This window comes from Corvus cornix, chromosome 18 (genome assembly GCF_000738735.6).
Source record: "Corvus cornix cornix isolate S_Up_H32 chromosome 18, ASM73873v5, whole genome shotgun sequence".
NCBI lineage: Eukaryota > Metazoa > Chordata > Aves > Passeriformes > Corvidae > Corvus > Corvus cornix.
This window is the reverse complement of record NC_046347.1, coordinates 3032452-3054319: the sequence shown is the minus strand read 5'-3', so window position 1 is coordinate 3054319 and position 21868 is coordinate 3032452. Positions and strand designations below refer to the sequence as shown.

Sequence of the window (21868 nt, the reverse complement as noted above, 5' to 3'; positions counted from 1 at the left end):
GCCAGGGAGGTAGTTGGGAGTATAAAATAGCTCAGTGTGGTTTGTCAGAATTTACTTCATTAAAACTTGCTTTTCATAAAGTCGCCAGGATACTTGACTTTACAGAAATGCTTTCCCAATGTTATTTCTAGGCAGGCAAAATTACATTTAGAACTGTGATCTGTCACTATGCTTTGTTTTTAAAAAAAAATTAATTATTTAATCTCTTCCAGTTTTGCCAAGACTTCTGCCTTTATCAGTGGGCTCAGATCTGCACACACGCCATGGGGCAATCCTTGCCTGTGCTGAGATCACCCATGCTCTGTGTAAACTGGCACAAGAGAATAATAGGTATTAATGGAAGATTATCTAGACTATAAATTTTCCTTTCATGTCTGGTCTATTAAAAGCTTCCTGAGTATAATTATGGAAATCTCCATCTCACTGAACTGTGTTTCCATTGAATTTTTGTTTGTTTTTATGAGTGATGCTGAGCTTTCACATTTTATTCAGTGATTTAAGACTTCAGTTTTAGATTCATCATCAGGAAAGGGAGATCATTAGCTGCCTTATTTGGAGACTTGAATATGATCAGTTAAATATAGATTAATTCCTCTTCTCCTGTAAGTGTGATGTGTTCCTGGGTGGGGACAGTCTTTTGTCTTCATGGTTGGAGAAGTACCTCCTCAGTGTTGGAGAAAAACCTCCTTGAGCAGCTCATGGAGTTAGACTGACTGAATGCTGGTCCAGTTATATATAAAGGTATATCTGTATATTACACACACATTTGCCAGCAGTGTCCATCAGAAGAATTTGTGTTGCAGGTCAAGAAAAACAGATCATTTTTAGCAGTAGGAAGTACTTGAAATAGATGGAAAAATCACAGAAGTGTTGGAGTCCAAAATACAGCTCAGCTGAGAAGGGTTATCAGTGTATTGGCAATTACAATGTTATTAGGAAGTGACACTGATTTTTTTTTTGTAAGACTTTTGGAATAGTTTTCTGTATGATAAGGAAAGAATTTATGTTTTCTGATCTATTTAAAATTAAATGTTGCGTATTTCTGTGGAGCATAATTTCAAAATCAAATGATTGGTTTTCTGTTGGAAAGTACAATGACATTATGGAAGAAAAATGATTTACAGCATGATTAGGGAACCTGTATTAAAAATTTTGTGTACTTTTACAGCTCTGTAACATACTATTTCAGTGAAAAATCGTTGGAGGGACTCAAGCAAATTCACCAAGAGGTTTGTAGCCAGCATAAATCTATTTTTAACCTGGAATGCTGTATGATTTTTAAACAAAGATTTACAGTTAAGGCATCTGTTCTCCACCTTCCTCAACCCTGTGCCAAGGGCAAACCATGTCACAGACAGGGATTGGGACACTCCCCAGACTCTGTGGCAGCTGCATGTCCTGGACCCTGTGTCTCATACAGTGACACTGGGGGCTGTTCTGCCTCTTGCTGAACCCCCAGCTCTGATGCTGGAAATTACATTCCTGAAATGCCTCAAGGGGTTGCTTTGGTTCCTTTTCCCTTTGTCTTTGCTCCCCCTTCATCCTGCTGACTGGCCTTGGGGTGACTGTGCTCAAGGGACACCTAGTGAGCCCATTCCTTGTCCCTGCATCCATAATTTCCTGTTTATAGACCTCAAAAGTCATATTCTGCATTTCAATTGATGAATTGTCTGTATCTCCTTTTGCTCAATGAAGCCTTGTCCTGCTCAGAGCAGTTCCAAGTGCTTTTGTGGAGATAATTTTGCCTAATTTGTCCCTTTCATTTTCAGTCATCCCATGTTGTTGGGTTTTTTGTTTCATTTTGTTGTTGTTTTTTCTTCCCACTGTGGAACTGACAGCACTCTGCCATTCACGCTCCTGCTGTTCCTGCAGGATCTGTAGGACCTTTAGTGCCAGCTCTGATGTTCTGTCAGGCTTCACCATTCACCCACCAAAGTCCCCAGGTGCCTGTTTAATTCTGGGCACAGCTCAGAGCTGCTGCCACAGGTTGAAAAAGCACCTTTGTCCTTCTTCAGCTTTCTCATGTTGAAATGCCTGAAAGCTCTGTCAGCGCATCTCTGCTCTTGCAGTGGCCTTAAGCTGTTGTGATCCAGTGTCTGTTGTTGTTTGCAGTTAATCTGCAAGGTTGCCATAAACTCCCAATTTAAAATAACCTGGGTTTTTTTGGCTTTTACCACATAGAAATGTGATAATCTCTGATTTTTTTAGGATGGCTTGCTGTAAAGAAGTAAGATTTTTCAGTTGCATTTGAATCTTTTTTTTCTGCTCAGTTTGTAGCTACCAAAGTTATTTTCAGTGAACAGATAGTGCAGTCTATCATAATTCTAAAAGGGCCAATGGTGGAAAGGAAATCTATTTTAAAAATCCAAATTGGCTTCCAGGGTAATTGCAGGAGCAGCTTGAGTTTGGAATTCAGGAAATTAGTGCTTTATGAATGTGCTATATTGATTTTTTTTTTTTTTTTTTTTTTAATAAAGTTCAAATGGGTATCAAGAAGTTGTTTTAAAGAGGTTTCCCCTTTGAATTTTATTTTTAAAATTAACTGCAGGTTTTCACATCTCACAATATATGGCATTGCATGTTAGGGGGAAAAATGAAAACACTTGGATCAAACAAACTCTAATATTAGTGTGTGTTGCTTTTTTTCCCCCCAGCTTTGCAGTCGTCAGTTGTACAGGTAAGAAAAGAGACATAAAAACGTTATTTTTCCTCTTGGAAAATGTCAATTAAAAGGAATGAAACCAGCAGGATATGGGATGGGGGGGTTTGTTTGTACAGTTAGTGACACCCTCCCAGTCCCTCCCAGTCCCTCCCAGTCCCTCACGTGCTTTGTCTGCAGAGGCAGAGGGTTCAGAAGGGGCTGCAGAACTGGCCTTTAACAAATGAGCCCCAAATTTCTTTCTTTCTTTGTTTGTTTGTTTATTTATTTATTTATTCATTTAAAGGAGCTTCTGTCTGAGTTCCAGAATCCCTTTCTTCATCCTGTGTGATGAGCAGGACAGGAGCGTTGCAAAAGGTTCAGGGCAATTTTTCATCTCTCGTGACAAAGAAAATGCAAATGAGTTTTCACTAGGTTGTTTTTCATTTCCTATTTGTTGAAGCTTCCAGGAAATGAAGGGATATTGCTTAAGTAATTGTTAAGTAAATGTGAATTAAACTGGTGTGTGACTTCAGAGTTTGCTCCTAAATGTAAGGAAATCAAAACTTAATGACTGTATATGCAAGTGAGAGTTTTTCCTCCTTTAACTGAGAACAGTTTTTGGTCATTTTTAGTTCACTTCTTCACACGTGACTTACCTGACAACAGTAAACCCTAAGAAGTTTTTTGTGTAATTATTAATTACAAGTTAAGGAATTTTTATATGAGTTTTTCTAATCTTGGAACTTTCTGAAAAAATGAGAAAATTTACTTCTTGAGGGGTCCTCCACAGTGATGTGAAACTTCCAGCCCAGAGTGAGCTTGGGCTGGAGGATGGGCTTAGTGCTGATACTGTATATTCGTGTCTTTGTGGGTGGCTCTCTTGGCTTCCATAAATTCTTTAATGTCAGGGTGGAGCTTGGGTGTAATTTGTTTTTGTTGTAATGGCACTTCTTGCACTTAATGGTATTTATAAGATGCCTACAGAAATGTTTTCATTCTAGATAAGAGTTCTCATTCAACTCCAAGCAAGATTGATTCACTGCTGTTTGCTCTCATACTTAGCTGAGACAGAGATTGTCTGCTCTAATCCATATTGTAAAATATCAGTATGCATAAAATCCTTCAAAATAGGACAAGAAAAATAAACTAGGTTATAAAAACAAACCAACAATTTGAGTGTTGCTGGGCAAGCATTTAGTGAAACAAGCCAAACTCGTTTCATGATGAGTAATTATTGCACATAATATTCCAAAGATTTCCATTCGAGAAATTGCTACTGGGAATTTTCAGTGCTAACAACATCTTGGAGGAATGTTGAAAACCTGTGTGTTTTATTTGTTTTTCAAGTTTTTAAGCTGTATTAACAAAGAGCATCTGGCCACGTGTCTTAACTGTTTATTAGATATTTTCCTTTCACTTCTGGCCTCTAAACAGCCTTGTCAGGGACCGAATGGATTTTAATGCTTTGATCAAGATGTTTCAAGGAATTTTTTGGCCTGTGAGAAAGGGAGAAGGAAGTAAAGTGTAAAAATGCTGGATTTTTTTTTTTTTTTAATTTTTTTTCTAAAGTTGCAGTTTATAATAATTTTAAGCTGGAAATAGGGTCATGAGTTTCTTGATTGTCTCATTCTGTTGAGTCCATAAGGGCCTCATGTCAAACAAGAGAAAGCCAAAGTGCTGTAATGGAGCTATTCATAGAGCTGCTCAACCATCTTACTTTGTTTAGCAGTTCTTGCACCATCTTTAGCCTGATTTTGAAAAATGGCCATAAATTATCCTTTACACAGGACACAGTCCTGTTTTGAGTTATACTTCAGCCAGTCTCCCTTTTGAATATACTTGAAACATTCAAATTTATTTATGCTAATTGTAGAAAATCCCATCTTCTACCACATTACCTTTTTTTTTTTTAAACATGTAAGTATTTTTTTTGTCCTTCTGTAGAAGTCCTTTCTTGGTTTACCATAGTACAGTGAAAAAGGAGCCTGCAAGTCCAGGCACATCAGTGTGTACTTCCTGCCATTAGCCTTGATCCTGACACATCTGATGCACTGGTTTGTCTGGAGGAGCTGGTTGCTTTGAGCATTTGCATGTGCACTTCCACCTGTGGGTTGTGCAGGAGTTTCTGGGTTTCTGTGTGGGGGTTACAGCAAGGCACATGCAAACCGTGCCCTGTAGAGCATCTGCCTCCTGTGCCTGTTTTGGGCTGTACAGGTTATAAAGTTACCAAAATTGTGCCGTATTTTAATTGTTTTCAATGGCACTTCTCTGTATAAAAACCCGAGATGGAAACTTGTGGCATCTGTTGCCTTCAGCTGTGTTACCTGGGTTAGGAAGTCACTCTGCTGGTTTAAACACAGAGTCAGTAGTCAGCCTGATTTCCATTCTGCTCCCACTGCATCAGCATGGTTAGTATCTGGGGGGTTTTTAGCAGATCTGTTTGTGTCATGCATCTGAGACCTTGGACTCCTTCTCAATACTCCCTCTCCCAATTAACAAGTGATAGGAAAGAGGAAATGGCCTTAGGTTGCACCAGGGAAGGTTTAAATTGGATGTTGGAAAAAAATACTTCACTCAAAGGTTTGTGAAGCCCTTGCACAGGTTACCCAGGGCAGTGGTGCAGTCACCAGCCCTGGAGGGATTTAAAAGATGTGTTAAAAAGGGTTTGGTTGAAAAGGTTTTAACACGTTTAATTAAGTTGGGCTCGACAGTGCTGGGTCAGTGGTTGGACTCAATGATCTTAAAGGTCTTTTCCAACCTAAATAATTCTACAATTCAATAATATGAAGAAAACAGTATTTTAATAGTAGCTGTGTTAAGATTCTCCAAAACTGCCTCATCTGGTATGAGGTTCTTGAGCGACTGTTCAGCTGAACAGATGTTCACAATTTTTTAGCTTCCTTGTAGCCAGTTCTGAGTCTGATCCCACAAGTCTGAATGCCCAGAGTTGGTGACAAGATCAGGAACGGGTATGGAAGTGCTGGGCTTCCTGCAGGTGGTTGCAGTGCACTTTGGATTTCAGCAGAAGCTGTGTTTATTGGCCCTTGAGGGTTCCATCCGAGCTGGATGTGTCGGGATGTTCGTCAGCGACTCCCACGCCGGGCAGTGCGGTGCCGGCGACGTGCTGCACACCCAGCCTTGCTCTGAGCTCATCCCTGCAGCCTCTGGAGAGGCTGGCTGGGTGTGGAGCACGTCAGCTGTGGCAGCCCAGCAGATTTAGGAGCTTGGAGGAGCAGCCAGTGTCAGTTGAGCTGGCACCTTCCGAGTTTCGGCTTTTCCAGCAGAGTAAGGGAGCCCGCAGGTGTTGACAGGTGCTGGGCAAAAGAGAAACTTGTCTCATTTCAAAGACCTTTAAGGTTGTAACTAATCTTGATGGTTTCAGGGCAGATGTGTTTCTTGGCAGTCATCTGCCTAAAAGAGTTTTTTAGACATATGAGCTTAATCAGCGAATAATTCCAGCCTTGCAACGAAGCTCGTCTTAACAGTTCTTCCGAGTTCAAATGTTTTATGCATCCAGTGCCTGGGTGGCTCTGTGAGATCTTGCTGTGCTGTCCTCTGAAGAGTTAGGAGGTGAAATTCTTCTGCTACAAACTGAAGTCACTGGGAAAACTTCCATAGAGCCAGGATTTCACCTGTAGCATTCGGGGGTTGGAATACAGCATGGCATATGAATTTACAGTAGCCTAAAACTTGCTGTTTCTCCTGTTAGTATGGTTTATTCTGTGCACCTTGAAGGCTTGGCCATGTCAGCTTTGTTAATCTGTTCAACTGTGCTCAGGGGTTTCTTTGTCCCCTCTGTGTACCCTCTGATAAAGCCATTCTGTACCTCCAAAACCCAGGGAATATGCAACTTGGACCTTTTAAGATACCTCAGTTCTCTTTGGGGCAAAGAGTTCCCAAGGAAAATTCTTGGTTGCTGTTCATATGTAGGTGAAATGTGTGTTCTCAGCTTCCCAAAAATCCAGTATTTGCCTGAATCTCTTCAGCTATTCCAGTACTTTCAGCTTCAGATTTGGATGCCTGTGAAAACTTAGATGCTTTTCAATTCTAAACAGCTTCAGTTACTGTTATTTTTATTATCCTAAAGAGGAATTCTGGCTTTCTGACAAAAACCAGGCTTTAAATAATTAAAAAAAATAAATCCACAAAAGTACTTTGAACTTCTTTATGCCCTGAGAACAGCACTGTCACTGGTTCTGATTCAAGCCAACATAATTATAAAATAGATACTGTCATTCTTAGGTCAGTAATGTTAATTCGTCAGTTCTGCAAGGGATTATATATTTTATTTTCCACACATAAATTGTGACTCATCCCAGGACGTTTCTAGGAGAAGCATTGCTGTGGAACTGCACAGAGAAAGGAATGCTTAGGAGCTTGTGGAACCTGGGCACTGCATCAGTCAATTTGCAAATTGAATTAATAATTAAAGCTTGAAACAGGTACATCTAATAATGTGATGCAACTTGTGGATGTGTCTTTGGAATAAAAAAGAAAAGAATACTGACTGTACAGCAAAATTCAGAATCTCTGAATTAGGTAGATCCGTATCTTTTTAATTTAGTGAAATACTGGGGAGCGAGATAAAGTTAATAGAAAGATGCTCATCGTGTTTGACAAACTAAGCACTGACTGAGGAAAGATCTTGGATTATGATAGAATTCTTGGTTCTTAAAAGTGAAATATGCATGAGTTGTGGAAAGGGGGGAAAAAAATCAGTGATATTGGTGGACATACAGTGAGTCTGGGCAAGAACCAGCTCAGGAAGCTTTGCAGAGGAGCACACACAGGTCGTGGTGCTGCCCAAGAGGGATTTGATTGGAGTTTGTGCTGTGTGGAAATGCTGCTATGCAAATCCCTGTCACCTTTCTGCATTCTTTGCATGAGGACAACAATCCTGAGAGAGGCTCTAAACTCTGGAATTAAATGGAGTTGGTGAAACACCAGAGGAAGGGATTGCACTCAAATTATTAACATCAGCATAGCTTGAAGTGGCCTGACTTCCTTCTTGGCAGTGCAAGGAAATGGAGAAGAGCAGCCTTTGTGACTCAGTTCTTGCTTTGTAGTTGGAACAGAATAGTCCATATCTGAATCCCTGCATCAGCAGACTCTGCTGCACAGCAAACACATTTGCAAGATGATTATTTTATACTCATTTGAAGTAAGGCAACAGACAAAAGGCAAGGAATGGGTGAAGGCAAAATAAAGGGGAAAAGAAGTGTGGAAGAGGAAGCAAGGCTTGCCACATCAGTCGCCTGTTTTTGCCGCTGTCTCGACTCCTTGCATCACTTTTTTTGTTTTCTAATTTAAATTTTTTAGAAGCTAAAGAGCAGACAGCATGGCAGGAAGGTGGGGTAGACAACACACAGACCTTATCAGCATGAGGATGTAGAATCTGTGCTTGCTTCCTACAATGATAAACTGAGCTGGGGATTATTAAATTAGGCCGAATATATATTGATTGTCGAAAGCAAAAGTTTCTCAATTACAGGAAGTGCTGATCTATGGCAGATGAGAATATTGTGGAGTTGGCATCTGTGCATTGCCTGAAACACCAGTGAAATTGTTGAGCAGTCAGAAACCCAGAGCATATTACAGAAGGGACCTCCTTGTGTGGAATGGAAAAACGTGTTTAAAACGTTCAGGCTTTTGAAGCTCATACAAAGGGATAAATTGGAGAACAAAGTTGTAAGAGTTGTTAGGATTGCTAAGCTTGCCTTCTGAGCACAGCTACTAATTTTATTGTGGGGAGAGAGGAGGGAAGAAAATGTTTAAAATAAACAAAAAACAACAAGCAAATAAACAAAAAAGTCTTTGTTGTTTCTCCCCTTGCTGGGAGTTTCTGCCAGAGCATGGACATGCAAACAGGTGATTAAGGGTTTGGCACACCTCAGGGAGGAAATATTCTAGCAGAAGTGAAGGGAGACAATAAGGAGTCAAGGGAGGAAATATCCAAAGGAACGGGAGGTCAAGGGTTCACAAAATAGAACAATTAAGCCACAGAGGGTGACACTGAGTGGAACACCTCAGGCATTGCCTTGGGGGTGGATATCCATACAGGCAGCAGGCAGTGCTCAGCTGGGCTGAGGAGAAGTCTCTGACGGAGCCAGGAGAAGCCAAAGAATGGAAACAGGCCCTGCCATTTCCAGGATGCTTTTTCCTCTCCCCACTTTCTGCCCAGTTCAGACTTTCTTCTCCCAGTGCTGTTACTGGCCAGGCTCATGTTCAGACAGAGGAAGTGGGCTGAGGTCTGAGCTGGTGAGACCATCCTTGAGGAGCACACCTTTGCCTCACGAGGGTCTGAAGTAGTTTGAGCCATTTGTTTCTCTCCCTTTTCTGATGTGTTTCTTGTGGTGATGAACACAAAATCACCTGGGAGGGGGCTTGAGCAGGAAAGGAGAAGGGTGATAAGTCTCACCAGGAGAGGAAACCAGTTAATATATGTGAAAATGGGAACTGGGAAGGGAAGTTTCTATTTAGTTTTACAGAGATGATGATTATATTTAAAAATTGCGTGTAGTTGCTTTTCACTTGTGGAAATCAGAAGCTGGTAGAGACTGTATGACTGGAAAGTCCTTTGGCCATGGGCTTGGAATGTTTCTGAAGCAAGTGAAAAGAAAAGCAGAATGAACTTGACAGCCTTTTTATTTTTCACATTAAAGACTAGTAAGACTGGGAGTGCATTTTTGCAAGAAGAAAGCTTTATATTCAGGAGAGGTTTGTATTAATCACGCTGATGCAAGAAAAGTTGATTTTAAAAAGAAGCAGAGTTGATCCAATACAAAACTGCAGGTATTTTGTGCTCTGCTTTCATTCTGAAATGGTTTTGAGGGGTTTTTGCCTCACTCTAGGCAATAATCCACTCAGGTTGCCTGTGATGGGTTGTTCTCTGAAGTCTGTTTCTGCTTTGCAGGGGTTTAGGTGGAGAGCTGATGAGACCGGCTGGTGAGTACCACAGCTGGGGTGGCACAGCAGGAGAGGTGCCCTGAGGAATTTGGCTCTTTACATGTTTCCAGCTGGTTTTGCATATGTTGTGTTGAATGTATAAGTAAAGTCTGCCCAGTAATTAAAAAAACACAAACTTTGGAGGCCAATCAGAAGATGGGTGCACTGGGGCATGGGGTGCCAATACCCTTGGAATAACTCTGTAGGAGCTGGAGATGGTTGTGGGGTCTGTGTCCTGCTGTTGTTGCACACAGTGAAGTTTTTTCAGGGTTGAACTGTCTTCCTTCAGTGATTTAGTCAGATTCCTCTTCAGAAGAGAGAGGATCTGCACTTTTAGACAGAAGCCATCGTGAAATAATGGTTTTATCATGACACGTGTGTGCACAGAAGTGAAGCATAAAGACCATATAAACAACAGTTTGTGGAAAGCGTGGCATCACAGAAAAGATGGATTTTGAAGATTGTTATATACAGAACCACTGTGAAAAGGAAGGAGGGGTGTTGCAGGAAAGAGTAGGCTGGGTGGATGAGGAAATGATGCCAACTTGGTTTCCTGCTTGTGAGTTCAATGAAGGAAGTGCTACAGAGCAGATTCCAGCTTGGAAGATGTGAAGCCATCCAGACCTTGTGGGTAAAAGAGCTTCAGTACTGAGGTGGAAGAGCAAGGGGATTTCAATGAGGTTACAGCTGTATGACATGAAAATACAGGCTAGAAGGATAATTTTTTTTGTAATACGCTTTAGCTTTTAAGCAGCTGAACGTGTCATGATTTTGGAGAAGTACAAATGGCAGTATTTTGGCATGATACAAGTGTGTAGGTGGAATAAGAGAAGAATTGAAAATGTTCCACAAATTGCTTGCATGTCTAATGAAGATGATGGTCTCAACCACAATAGAGCACAAAGAAGCACAGAGAACTAAGGAGGAACGCCAAGAGACTTGGGTTTAGTCACATGGCACTTAACCTGTGAATAACTATTAGCACAGAGAAGCTGACACACTACTGAGAGGGGTTTGTGTGACATTGCCATAGTGAGGAGTGAGTTCAAGAGTAGATTTGGAGCCCAGTAAGTTGAGGATAAATGAAGATGATGAGAGCCCAGAGGAAGAGTCAAAAATCAAGTTGTGGGAGGAGAGGAAAACAAAGTGGTGGCCTTACTTTAATGTAGCACCTTTTTCTGTCCTCTCCCTCCTCTCCACCAACTCTAAAGCAGCCAGGCTGTGAGATGGAGCTGTACCAATCTGGTTTATTTGAACTGAACCCCAGGAGGTGAAAGGTAATGGTGTTCCCCAAGTGCTGAGTTTTCATTTGAGCAATACAGTCAATCTGTTGGACATAAAATTTGCAGTGTTTACTGTGTTAATCTCCACTCCCCAAAAAAAGCCTCAAAACATGTAAAAAAAATGCAGTTCTCAAAGTGGGTTTGTAAGTGTAGAACTCAAATAAGTTCATAGATTTAAAATAAGAAGGACTTTTTTATTAAAAGGATGTCCTCATGTATGCCAAGTATCAAAGGAAATAAAGCTGCATCCAGTTTCATAGCTCCAGGCTCTGTGCAGTGAACAAATGCCACTCCTTGGAGGTTCAAAAACAACGTGAATAAGAAGTAGGAAAACCTGTCAAATATATTTGAATAGTTTTTAGTGGCTGCAGTATTATCCTTGCCTCAGTTGGTTTACTATCACTGATGCTACACTGCCATTTCCAGGCTGTATAGTTAAAAAAAGGTGGCTGATGTGTACATGCACACCTTGAATGGCAGAGGGGGAAAACATCCCACCAAACAAGGGATTTGCATGAATGATGGGACTAACTCATGTCAGAGGACAGTTACTACATCATAGTGATTTTGGTACAAGTGTAATATTCTTTCCGTTTTTAATTTCCTTTATTTTGAACATCTATTTGCAAATATTTTTCTATTCTTTAAAATGAATGCTAATGTAACTTCCTGTGGTTGTGTCTTCAAAATTGCTACAATTTCTCTTTCTTGGGGGGTATTTTTCCTGTTATCAAACTTATTTTCTTGCAGTCTGCAGTTTAATTGAAAAGTTGTCGCTGTCAAAAATGCCATTTAGAGGAGATCCAATAATCGGTATGTCCTGTTTTAAATAACCTTCCATGATTGTAGAAACTATTCATTAAACTAAAGCATTAACAAATTGTGTTTTTCAAAGAAGCAAAATTAATGGGGTTGGGTGGCCTAGCACATTAAGAAATACGAAAAAGATGCACAAATACTGCAGCAGATGCTGATGCAACTTGAATATTTGGTTTTTAGCTGTTGACAAGAAATAGAATTTTGTGCAGTATTCAGCATCACCAGGCATGGGGTGTTCACTGTGGGCATGGCAATCCAGTCTGGGGTAGCTGTACTGAGAGTCACAGCCTTGTTTAGTTTGGAAAACCAAGGACGTGGGTCGATCTGTATAATTGCTGGTCTGTGGAAAAATTAAATGGAGAATGTTGAAGTTCAGAAAGTAAGAAAAGTTAAAGCTGTTCATGTTCCTTGCTATTCCAGGTGGTTGGCAGTGGTTAATAAATGACAGTCTAAGACATCTCACTCTTGTTTCCAGTGCTGCACGACAGCATATAAAGGTACAATAATTCCTCTTCCTTCTTGTGGTCACATTAAATACAGAATCAGAAATACTTTTGCTTTCCTTTGGTGGATTATTTTCCATGGGTTCTTACTGGTTCTTGAATACCTGTTTCTTAGATATGTGAGAAGGGGTATTTTAAAAAGTATATTTTGAATTCCTCAAGATTCCAGTGGACCTTTTTGATGAGTACTTGACCACTTATCCCGAAGGTTGTTCTTGTCTGTACATCTGCACAGGGTGGGGAGTTGCTGATGGTGCTGGAAGCTACTCCCCAGTGGCTCTGTGGTTACATTCAGAGGATGTTTTGCTTCTGTTTTGGTGTACCTGTAAAATGTGTGGTTTCAGAGAACTTCTGTGAGAATTAAAACCACTGTGGATGATGTCCACAGGTGCTGAGGGCGTTTGGTAACTCTGCCAACACTGATGGGAGTTACCAGAATTATTTGGGACAGCAAGCTTAAATTTTCCATTAAACTCTGCTGCAAATCCTTTTACTGTGCTCTCAAACTGCTCTGATTCTGAATATTAAATCCATTGATGGGTATGTCTCATGCAGTTTTATTTACGTCATCTTAACACTGCCAGTTTTTCGCCTTAATATTCCCAAGAAATCCCATGGCAGTTTGATCTCGTGCTCTTAAAGGCTCTGCTGAATTATAAAGCCCATTTGTCTGCCCTGTTAGAGCTTACAGACAATCTGAATTTAACATACTGTGCTCATCGTGTTAGGTTTTAATAATAAGATAAAAAGACATTCCGAGTATCTCGCAGCTCATCTTTTTAAATTGTCCTTGGGAGACAGAGGAGACTGGAGTGCATCCAAATCACTGAAGGAAATTAAAAGATGAAATTTGAATTCTTAGCATATTCTTTTGGGATTAGCAATTTATTCAAAGTGTCGGTATGTCTTACAGCTGGAACTTCTAAACCAAAAGCTTAGAAGAATTAATTATAGGTTGTAGAGAATTTTGGCTTGTTTGATAAACATTAGTTAAAGCCAAGCAAAGCATGATTAGTAAATATCAATTCTCACTTATTTCTGCTTCTGTTTTAGAGAGAAATCATTTTAATGCTTAAGATGTTGAAAAGTAATACTTTTTTTTCCAGACAAACAGTATTCTCTTCCAGTGTAGCTTCTTATATTTAAGGTGAAAAACATTAAATTTAGAAAGTGAAGGATGTGAGCAACCTGGTCCCAGGCGTCCCTGCCCATGGCAGAGGTTGGATAAGATGGCCTTTAAGGGTCCCTGATCTACAGTAGTTAGATAATTCTGCATATTTTGCTACTGTAATGCCTGTGGTAGTTAGAATATTGTTTAGATGAGTGCTGGTTTTCTTTCAAGTCCTTGATTTTGCATAGAGAACTGGTCTGAGGTGTCTTTGAGGGCAGAATGAATCAGCTGAGCAGGATTTCTGTGTTACGTTTAAGATTTCTTGTACCCGGAGAACATGAGTGTTAATAAGTATTGCTGCTATTCACATGAAGTGAACAATGCAGAGCTTTTGTGTGCTTTCAAATTTATTATAATTTCGGGTAACATTGTATTATTAGCTGAAAAGTATAATTCAGCCATAAATTTTATGAGAAAACCTATTATGTGCTTTTTGAAAGAGCAGCTGAGTTGTTTTGTGTTCTGTATCAGTAACTGAACCCACTCTAAAAGTGAGGAGGCTCAGGTGTAATACACAACCTTTGATCCTTTTCTAAACCCATTAAGATCAGGACACCAGGCCTTTGACCCTCAGTGTTGGGGCTTTTTTTGTTTATAACCTTCAGTCCATGTTCTTTTCTGTGTTTCCTTTCTGTCACTTCCTGGGGAGAGAGGGTTTGTTTCTTGTCAATCTGGCATCAGTATATGGAAGATGGAACAATGACTTGTGTATTTTGTAATGCTCTGTCATCCTGGAGGTCTTTCATTTGAACTGAAAATGCATTTCATATATTACTGTTATTATCTTAAATGCTAATTTAGCTTACTGCTCATATTGAAGGAATAAGATTAAAATCTGTTTTTTTCCTTACATAAGTTTCCTTACTAAGCCAGTATTGGGAAGAAGTAATAAGAAAGTAAATGCCAGTATCTGAAAGTTTTTTTTGGTTTTTTTTTTTTTTTTTAAAATCCACTTTCTTTTCCCTTAAAAATTCAAAGAACATACAAGTTGAGTAAATGTATCTCTGTACCTTTGTTGCAGGAGTCTGCAGTGTCTGCACTGGCTGCACTGTGCAATGAATTTTACATCAACGAGAGGGGAGAAGCTGATCCAGCTCTGCAGGGTAATGATTCATGTTTAAAATAGAGGCACAGAATACTGGGCTGGACCAAACTTGCATGTTGGAGCTATTGCAGAGAGTGGGGAGGGACTTCAGTAGTTTTAAGGGAATTTAAAATTCTTTAGGAAAAAATAACTGACAGGTGAAAGTTGTCTGAAAAATGACAGCTGGAAGTGTAGGAAATGTCTGGGGTTTTGCTGGCTTTAGACTGGAGGTGAATAGAAGGTACCACCATAAGGAATACTAGGCAAATGTATGTTGCTTTTCTATTCCATACTGTAAAACAAAGAAACAAAGATTACGTGTTTCTAAAATCCTAAATTTTAACAAAACGAGTCTTTTTCACATCCTGTTTTGATAAACTCTGCCAGAGATCTTGGCTTGATTTACAGAATTGCTAAGGGATAAGGAAAGGATAGAAAAGGACACCCAGAGTTGTTCTAAATGCGCATGTGAAAGCTCATGTGTTTGTATTTGGATCAGCAGTACAGGAGGAGGCTTAAACTTCTCTTAGGGGCATATGAATCAGCATCTTTTTTTATACTGCTTTTCTTGTACCTGTCTTTGTTTCAAGTATCAGATTGTATCATGTCCATCAGAGATGGATTGCCGGATTGTACAGATAAATATTTTAAGAATAACAACATTTATATTCTTGCTTTTCTAAATAGGACAGTGAATTTAAATATACTTAATAAAATACTGATTTATTTTCCTGTTTTTTGCCATTATTAAATCAAGTAACAGAATACCTTATTATTTGTTTATTGTTTATTACAGTTGTTCCCAAAATGAACTTGATACTGATCACATATGTAGTTGCATGCAGTCCATGCCCCAAAGACATTAGGGCTGAACTATAAAAGCAGCCTATCTTGATTTTAAAATACTTTATATAGTGCTAAATCTCCATGTTTTTGTCAAAAAAACCCCAAACAAACCCATACCCCAAAATTGCCTTTTCCTTCCTGGAGTTTGGCCCTGCCTGTCAGATTCTTTGTGGGCAGCATGGGAAGGTGTGACATGGTACCAAGGCAGATAAAATCCTCCTAACCTCAGGAAAGGGTCATGTGTAAAACCAGAATGTGTGGGGCGAGAGGAGGCAATGCTGAGTCAAAGCAAACAAGCTAAAAATGAGTTGAAAAGTTGATAGGTCAAACTTTATGTAAGGATGAAGTTTCATGGTTCTGTAAAAGTGGACTGGGAAACTCAGGCAGGTGCCCAAGTCAGGAAGGAGAAGGGATCTGCCCAAAGTACAGGCAGTAGATGGCTGCAGCTATTGTTGCTGTACTCATTTAGATCCCTCTGAAGCCTAATTGGTTTTTCCTGGATTTTAGGTTAACTTTTCATCTGGCTTGTGCTTGAAGGGACCATGGCAATGTGGCCATGATGGTCTAGGGACACAGTTAAGTCAAATTTGTAGATACAGACAAAATTTTTCCTGAGATTTTTCTGAAATAGAATTGTGAGTTGGGAATTTTTCTGTTCTAGAAAAATCTCTGGTCAGCTCCTTCTTGAGTACCCTTTTATTTGGCCTTGACTGTGCTGGACCCTTTTCCACAGATGATAACAGAAGTGCCATTACACATGCAAGCATCTTTAAAAAGAAAAAAAGGTGTATTTTATCTCTGTACCAATAAAACTTATAAATTTCATGCCTGTCTGTTGTGGGATTGAAATCCACAGTGTGTGAGGGATGTGGGTATGTGTGGAAGCTGCAGTGCAGAAGACATTCAGCACAGTGCAGGTGCCTTAGATAAGTCAGTTAAAGCAGGTCTGGACATGATCTTGAGGGGATTAGGAAGAGAAAAAAGCTTTTGGTAAAATTTAATCAGCGTTTCGCTGTGGCTTGGTGATGAAAATGAAAACACCAATCAAAGGTGCTTTAGCAATTTGACATTTGGAATCTGTCTTTATAAGGCTGCAGTTTTATTGAATCACTGCTTTTTTTTCTTTTTGCCTCTGTTTTGACCTTCTCTTTGGTTTTGGTTTTTTTTTTTTCCTGTCTTAATGTGTTCTGCTTTGGTTTTGCTGACTTTCTCCTTTAATATTCTTTCAGGATGGGTTGTATGGAATTAATATTGTAGACACTTCATAGGCCCTGTTGGTTTATGAAGCTGAAGGCTCTTAGAAGAATATTAACATTTGCATTACACTTTTCCACCATAATTACTAAGTGGTTATAAGCAAAGAGCTGCTTGTTTGCTCGTTGCTGTGTCATTTGGCTAAAATGTCAATCTTAAATTTACATCAATCAAAGTGGAGACTGTCACAGCCTCACTGTGTAAGATCTTCTTGCTGTCACAGCAAACACTGCGTCTTCCTATGGCCTCGGGACTCCTAACACCCCGGTGGTTTTGAAAGTTTTGAATAATAGATGTGCTTATCTGAAGGTATTGCTCATCTCTGGCCAGGGAGCTGGGCCCCTGCTCTGAGGGACGAGTTGGGGCCTGTCCATTGCATTGGGGTTTAAAAGAAACACTCGTGAATTATGATGAATGGGGAGTTTCTTATGGCAACTCTTCTTTCTTCCTCTAGCAAATATTGCTCAATCATTTAAACCTTAGATTACAGTAAGCAGTGGCACAATTATGTAATCATCCCAGGATCTCTAGTTCTTTTTCTCTGAGGATTAAAAAGTGTCTCTCCAGTAAAGCGATCGATGAGACCACCTTGCTCCTTTCTGAATCAGAGCTGTGTTTATTGCAGCTGTCTTGGAGAAGGTTTTTTTGGAGTAGCTTGTTTTTCTCTGCATCTTACAGAAGAGTTTAATGTGAAAAATCAGGTAAAGGAAGTATTGTCTGTAAGTCTGAGATAAAGACTGCAGCAGAAATGTGTACCTGCTCCTGACTTTTTCTGTTTTTATTTTTTTGTACACCATTTATTTTCTCCTTGGTATTGCTTTACATGTTTGGTGAGGCTTCTTTTTCCATGCCCAGCTGAGTTTATTCTTGTGCCTTTTGACTCTGTTACTGTTTGTAGAGCCACTGTCCACGTTGTGTCCTGTGCCAGCACAGAGAACCAAGGGGGCACTTCTTCTTGAGCTTCCTGCTCCAAAACACCCAACTTCATTTTTGTCTCTCTATGGAAAATGATCTGAAATTATCTCACTGTTTAGGTGTGATCTGTCTGTATGTGCTGAAACAAGACTCCCATCAGGAGTTTTCTGAGGGAAAACTGTTAAAAGAACTGACCTTCACAAACCTTGGGGGTCTCCTTCCTAGCACAGAATACTTTTCCAATGATAGAAAATGGTGACCTATAAATATAAAGGACTTGCTCCCCTGTGCTTACCCAGAAATTTGTGCTTACACTTACTATTTGGATTTCTAAAGCATGATATCTCATTAAAACTGAGAACTTTGTCTTCCCTCTCTGAAACAGTAGGATTAGTCTAAATACAAACTCAGATTTTTTTCGACAGAAAATATGATTTCATTCATGTAAAATTGAACACCTTAAAATTTTTATCCTTTTCCTGTAGAAATTAAGGTATTCTTCATTTTAGTTAAACAAGTTACAAAATTTTCCAACTACTTTGTTTAGGGGATCCTTTCCTTATTTTTTTCCTTAGCCAAATACGAAATTATAATGATGTGGTGGTTGCTTTTCACTCTGCAACTATGTTTTTTCTAGATGAGCTGGTGACACAGTACGTTTCAGAACTACAAAACGCAGAGGAAATGATTCGTTGTGGCTTTTCACGAGCTCTTGGGGCCCTTCCAAGATTTCTGCTGAAGGGCAAGCTCCAACAGGTGAGAAAATAGGATCATTGTAATGAGAAGAGGGCACAAGGCGTTTGGAGTGAAACCTGCGACAGTAATCAAATAAATAATAATGATCATAATTAAAGGTCTTTGTCAAAGGGGTTTGAATGCTAATGTACAGAAAATCATCATGAGTTGAGTTTGCCATAGTTTCTGATGATTAATGTTTAGTCCTGCTTTAGCAGTGCTAGTGGAAAAGCCAGAGGTTGAGTTATCCCTTTGCTATGGGACACTGCTCCAAAGGAAGAGGGAGGTGTGCTGGCCACTCCTGGTGAGAGTCCAAACTCTGCTGCCTGCTTGCTTCTTTCATGCAGGATTGAGCTCATTTTAATGTGATGTCAAAATTTAATATAGAAAAAATGCTTTGGATTTATGTTTTTCAATCTTATTATTTTTTCAGGTATTGGAAGGTCTAAAAACAGTCACAGCAATTTCCCCTGAAGACGTGAGCTTTGCTGAATCCCGAAGAGATGCCTTAATAGCAATTGCAAAGTACGTTTCTCATCTCTGGTTTTGTCTAATTTTAAATCTCTCTGTAGAAGCTTTCTCCTGTTCATTCTGCTTTCTGCTGGGAGTCTTGAAATCAGTTACACTGAAAACACAAACACACACAGCTTTTGAGTGTCTGCACCTCCATTCCTCAATTTATTTTTGATTCAGAGGATTATCACACACCTGACTGTGGAGTACAGCTCTGATGGTGCTGTCAGTTTTTTATCAGTTAACTGATTACCTAGAGTATGTTTTAATGTTTGCCTTTCTCGTGAGCTGCAGTTTAATGAGCTTTACTGAGGAGGAGGAATATATGGGTTTTTTTCCACAATCTTAAGAAGATTGAATTGGTTTAAAGAAATTGTGCTTTATATTTAAAGGAATGTTTTCTATATTGAATAACTGCAGTTAGAGTTAATAGTGTACATGTGTATTTTATGCTCTTAAACTGTTACAGTGCAAAAAAACCTGTGTCTTCAAGGTAAAGAAGTTTAATATCAGGTTCAATGCACATTGTGTTGGCCCTTTGCTCTCCTTCCTGACTCTATTTTAAGGAGAGTTCAGAGACTGACAGATACTGAAGCATGTTCCTTCTTGTAGTGTTATAGATGTGAAAGCAACCTACTTCCCTGCTGAGATCTTGACTTTGCCAGTGTTCCTTTGAACCCAAACATTGCTCAGAAATCCTCGGGTTAAATACAGGACAGAAACATTCCTCATTCCATCTATAGCAGATGTTCCAGGTGTTGGGAAGTTTATTAAGCAACACATCTTAATGTGTCTCCTTGCTAGTGTTATGGCTTTGCCTCCCATCCCTTCTTTTCCTCTATTTTTAAAGGGTTTGCCAGACAGTGGGTGTGAAGGGAGATGGATCCCAGCAGGAATATGTCTGCAGGGATAATGTTGATCAGATTTATGCCACGCTGCTCACTGGTGTGACCGACTACACCACCGACAGCCGGGGCGACGTTGGAGGATGGTAAGGTGGGACTAAAAGGGGGGGCCAGGTTTGGTGTCTAAGGAAAACCTGATGTGTTTTCAAAACCTCTTAGAAACAAGAGCTCCAAGCCTTTGGAGATTTGAGCCTAGGTAGGAATGCACAGTGGGAAGAGAGGTAGAAAGTGAGTGGCGAGGCTGACAGGTTTTGGTCATCCTTCCTCAGAAGTTGGGAATATGGGAACTGATGTGTTCAAAACCGAAGTTCAGCCTTTTTCTGGTTCTGTGGATAACATTAGCTTCTTTTAGTCAATACCAGGAATGTATTCAGTTGCAAAACAGGGATTTAAAACATTTCTTCTCTTTCTTTGAAATAATGCATTTGGTCCTTCCTGATCTCTCCTACTCCTACATCAATCCTGTTGTGGGGATTTTTTGCCAGGAGAGGGAGCAGCTGCATAACGTGTTGGTGACTGAGAGGGATAAAAACTCCAAATTGTCCTGCAGCACCACTGAATCTTTTGTAAGTTTAGGGTTTCGATGATATCAGCTATGACACTGCAAGAGTACATCATAAATCTATAGGAGTATGTCTGCTGATGTGAAATCTGTAGAATAGATAGATAAATAAAATAATAAGTTTAGTAAACTTAATAAGATTAGTAAGATCTTAATAATATTAAGTTGACAGCAGTCATATTTTCATGACATTCCTCAATCTTCAAGGTCCCTCTAATAGAAAAAGAAGATTCAGTGTGTAACACTGCATTCCTCTGAATGCTCTGTATTCCTTCATTAGCAGTGATCTGGAAAGGCAATTTCTAAATTCATGATCCAAAGCACTATAAAGGCTCGTGTCCTTCTCTGGGTTTGTGTTTCATTTCCAAAGAAGCTCTAATTGGGGATGTGTCAGCACTTACTGATTGGAAGTTCCTGCCAGCTTTGAATGGGAGAGATCGTGAAGAGTTCGTGTTGTTCATGCCATCCTGTAGAGTTACACAGCATAGAAGCCCATGTGAAGTATGGATCTTACAAACCAAACGTGCTCTTGTCAGGGTACTTTTCTGCATGTATTTACAAGCACAAATATGCCCAGCCTGAGGTATTACTTGTTAATAAAAAGCATTAAATTATCCTAGTTCAGGAACAAGTCCAGTGTCTGCAGGTTTAACATACATGACCCTTTTGATGCTGTGTAGAAGCCTCAGAGCAGTCATGCTCACTCCTTGATAGTGAAGCCACAAACTGTGTAAATGAATGGGATAAAGTAATTTTAGTTGTCTTTTATTTGTTGGCAGTTGATTTTGAGTAAAACGCTGGTTTTGAAAAGGCTGCTTAATGTTATTGTGTGAATCCATAATTTTAATTTGAAAGTGTGCAGATGTGTTGCTTTTAGATATGAAATACCAGCCTTGTTTAACATATGGGTGATACTGTTTGTGTGGTATGGTAATGAAGTGGTAAAATACATGTATTTGACCTGTCTAGCAGCTGCATGAGTATTTCAGGGTAAAGAGATGTGTGTTCAGGATTTTAAATTCACAACCTATTGATAGTTCAGATCTAGTATCTGGCTCTGCCTTTGTTACATTCCAGGCAGGAGGGGGCAAGTGCCTGAAAAGTACTGGTGAGAAATAATTTTGCTGGTTGAAAACATTCTGTTACTTTCCCAGTATGTTGAAGAAGTTCTTGTCTAACAGCACTGAGTCACATGGAGTGTTTGTGATGCCTTTTCTTGGTCTTAAAATCAAGAATCAAACATGGTTAGAAGGAAAGAGGGGTTTTACCTCAGGATTTATTTTAAGGATCCTTAGGTGCACCATGTCCAGGTCGAATGCACCTCCATGCACACCACAATGCCCACCCCCAAAAGATCAGGTATAACATTATAGGTGTTACTAATTAGCAGATCTATCAAAGATTCCCCAATGAGAGGCTGGAATGAGCCCCCCTCCCCAAGGAACCTTCCCCTGGATGGTTCTATCTCAGTTTACAGAATGTGTTCTGGAGAGGACCTTGGGCTCTGGGGCACACTGATCCCTAACTACGAACCTTCTAAGATGTTTAGTCTCCTAGCTTGACAAAATAAGTCTAAGAATGTAGGCTAAAAACCACTAAGAATACAAAAAGCTATAAAAAGGTGTATAAAAGGGGTATAAAAGAAAAGGTAAAAAATCATTATGGCATCATTTGAGCGTTTCAATATCTGTG

At 39.7% G+C, this 21868-nt stretch overlaps 1 protein-coding gene across 1 annotated transcript in view; it reads left to right on the top strand.

The window, feature by feature from the left end:
- The window catches only part of TBCD (tubulin folding cofactor D), a 114620-nt gene that overhangs the window by 68616 nt on the left and 24136 nt on the right, over positions 1-21868 (top strand). The window contains exons 21-30 of the mRNA XM_039561998.1: positions 213-330; positions 1169-1229; positions 2655-2677; positions 9555-9586; positions 11620-11682; positions 12109-12185; positions 14384-14465; positions 18099-18217; positions 18630-18721; positions 19560-19700. Of these exons, the coding sequence (XP_039417932.1) occupies positions 213-330; positions 1169-1229; positions 2655-2677; positions 9555-9586; positions 11620-11682; positions 12109-12185; positions 14384-14465; positions 18099-18217; positions 18630-18721; positions 19560-19700 (808 nt within the window). The remainder of the gene's footprint in view (positions 1-212; positions 331-1168; positions 1230-2654; positions 2678-9554; positions 9587-11619; positions 11683-12108; positions 12186-14383; positions 14466-18098; positions 18218-18629; positions 18722-19559; positions 19701-21868) is intronic.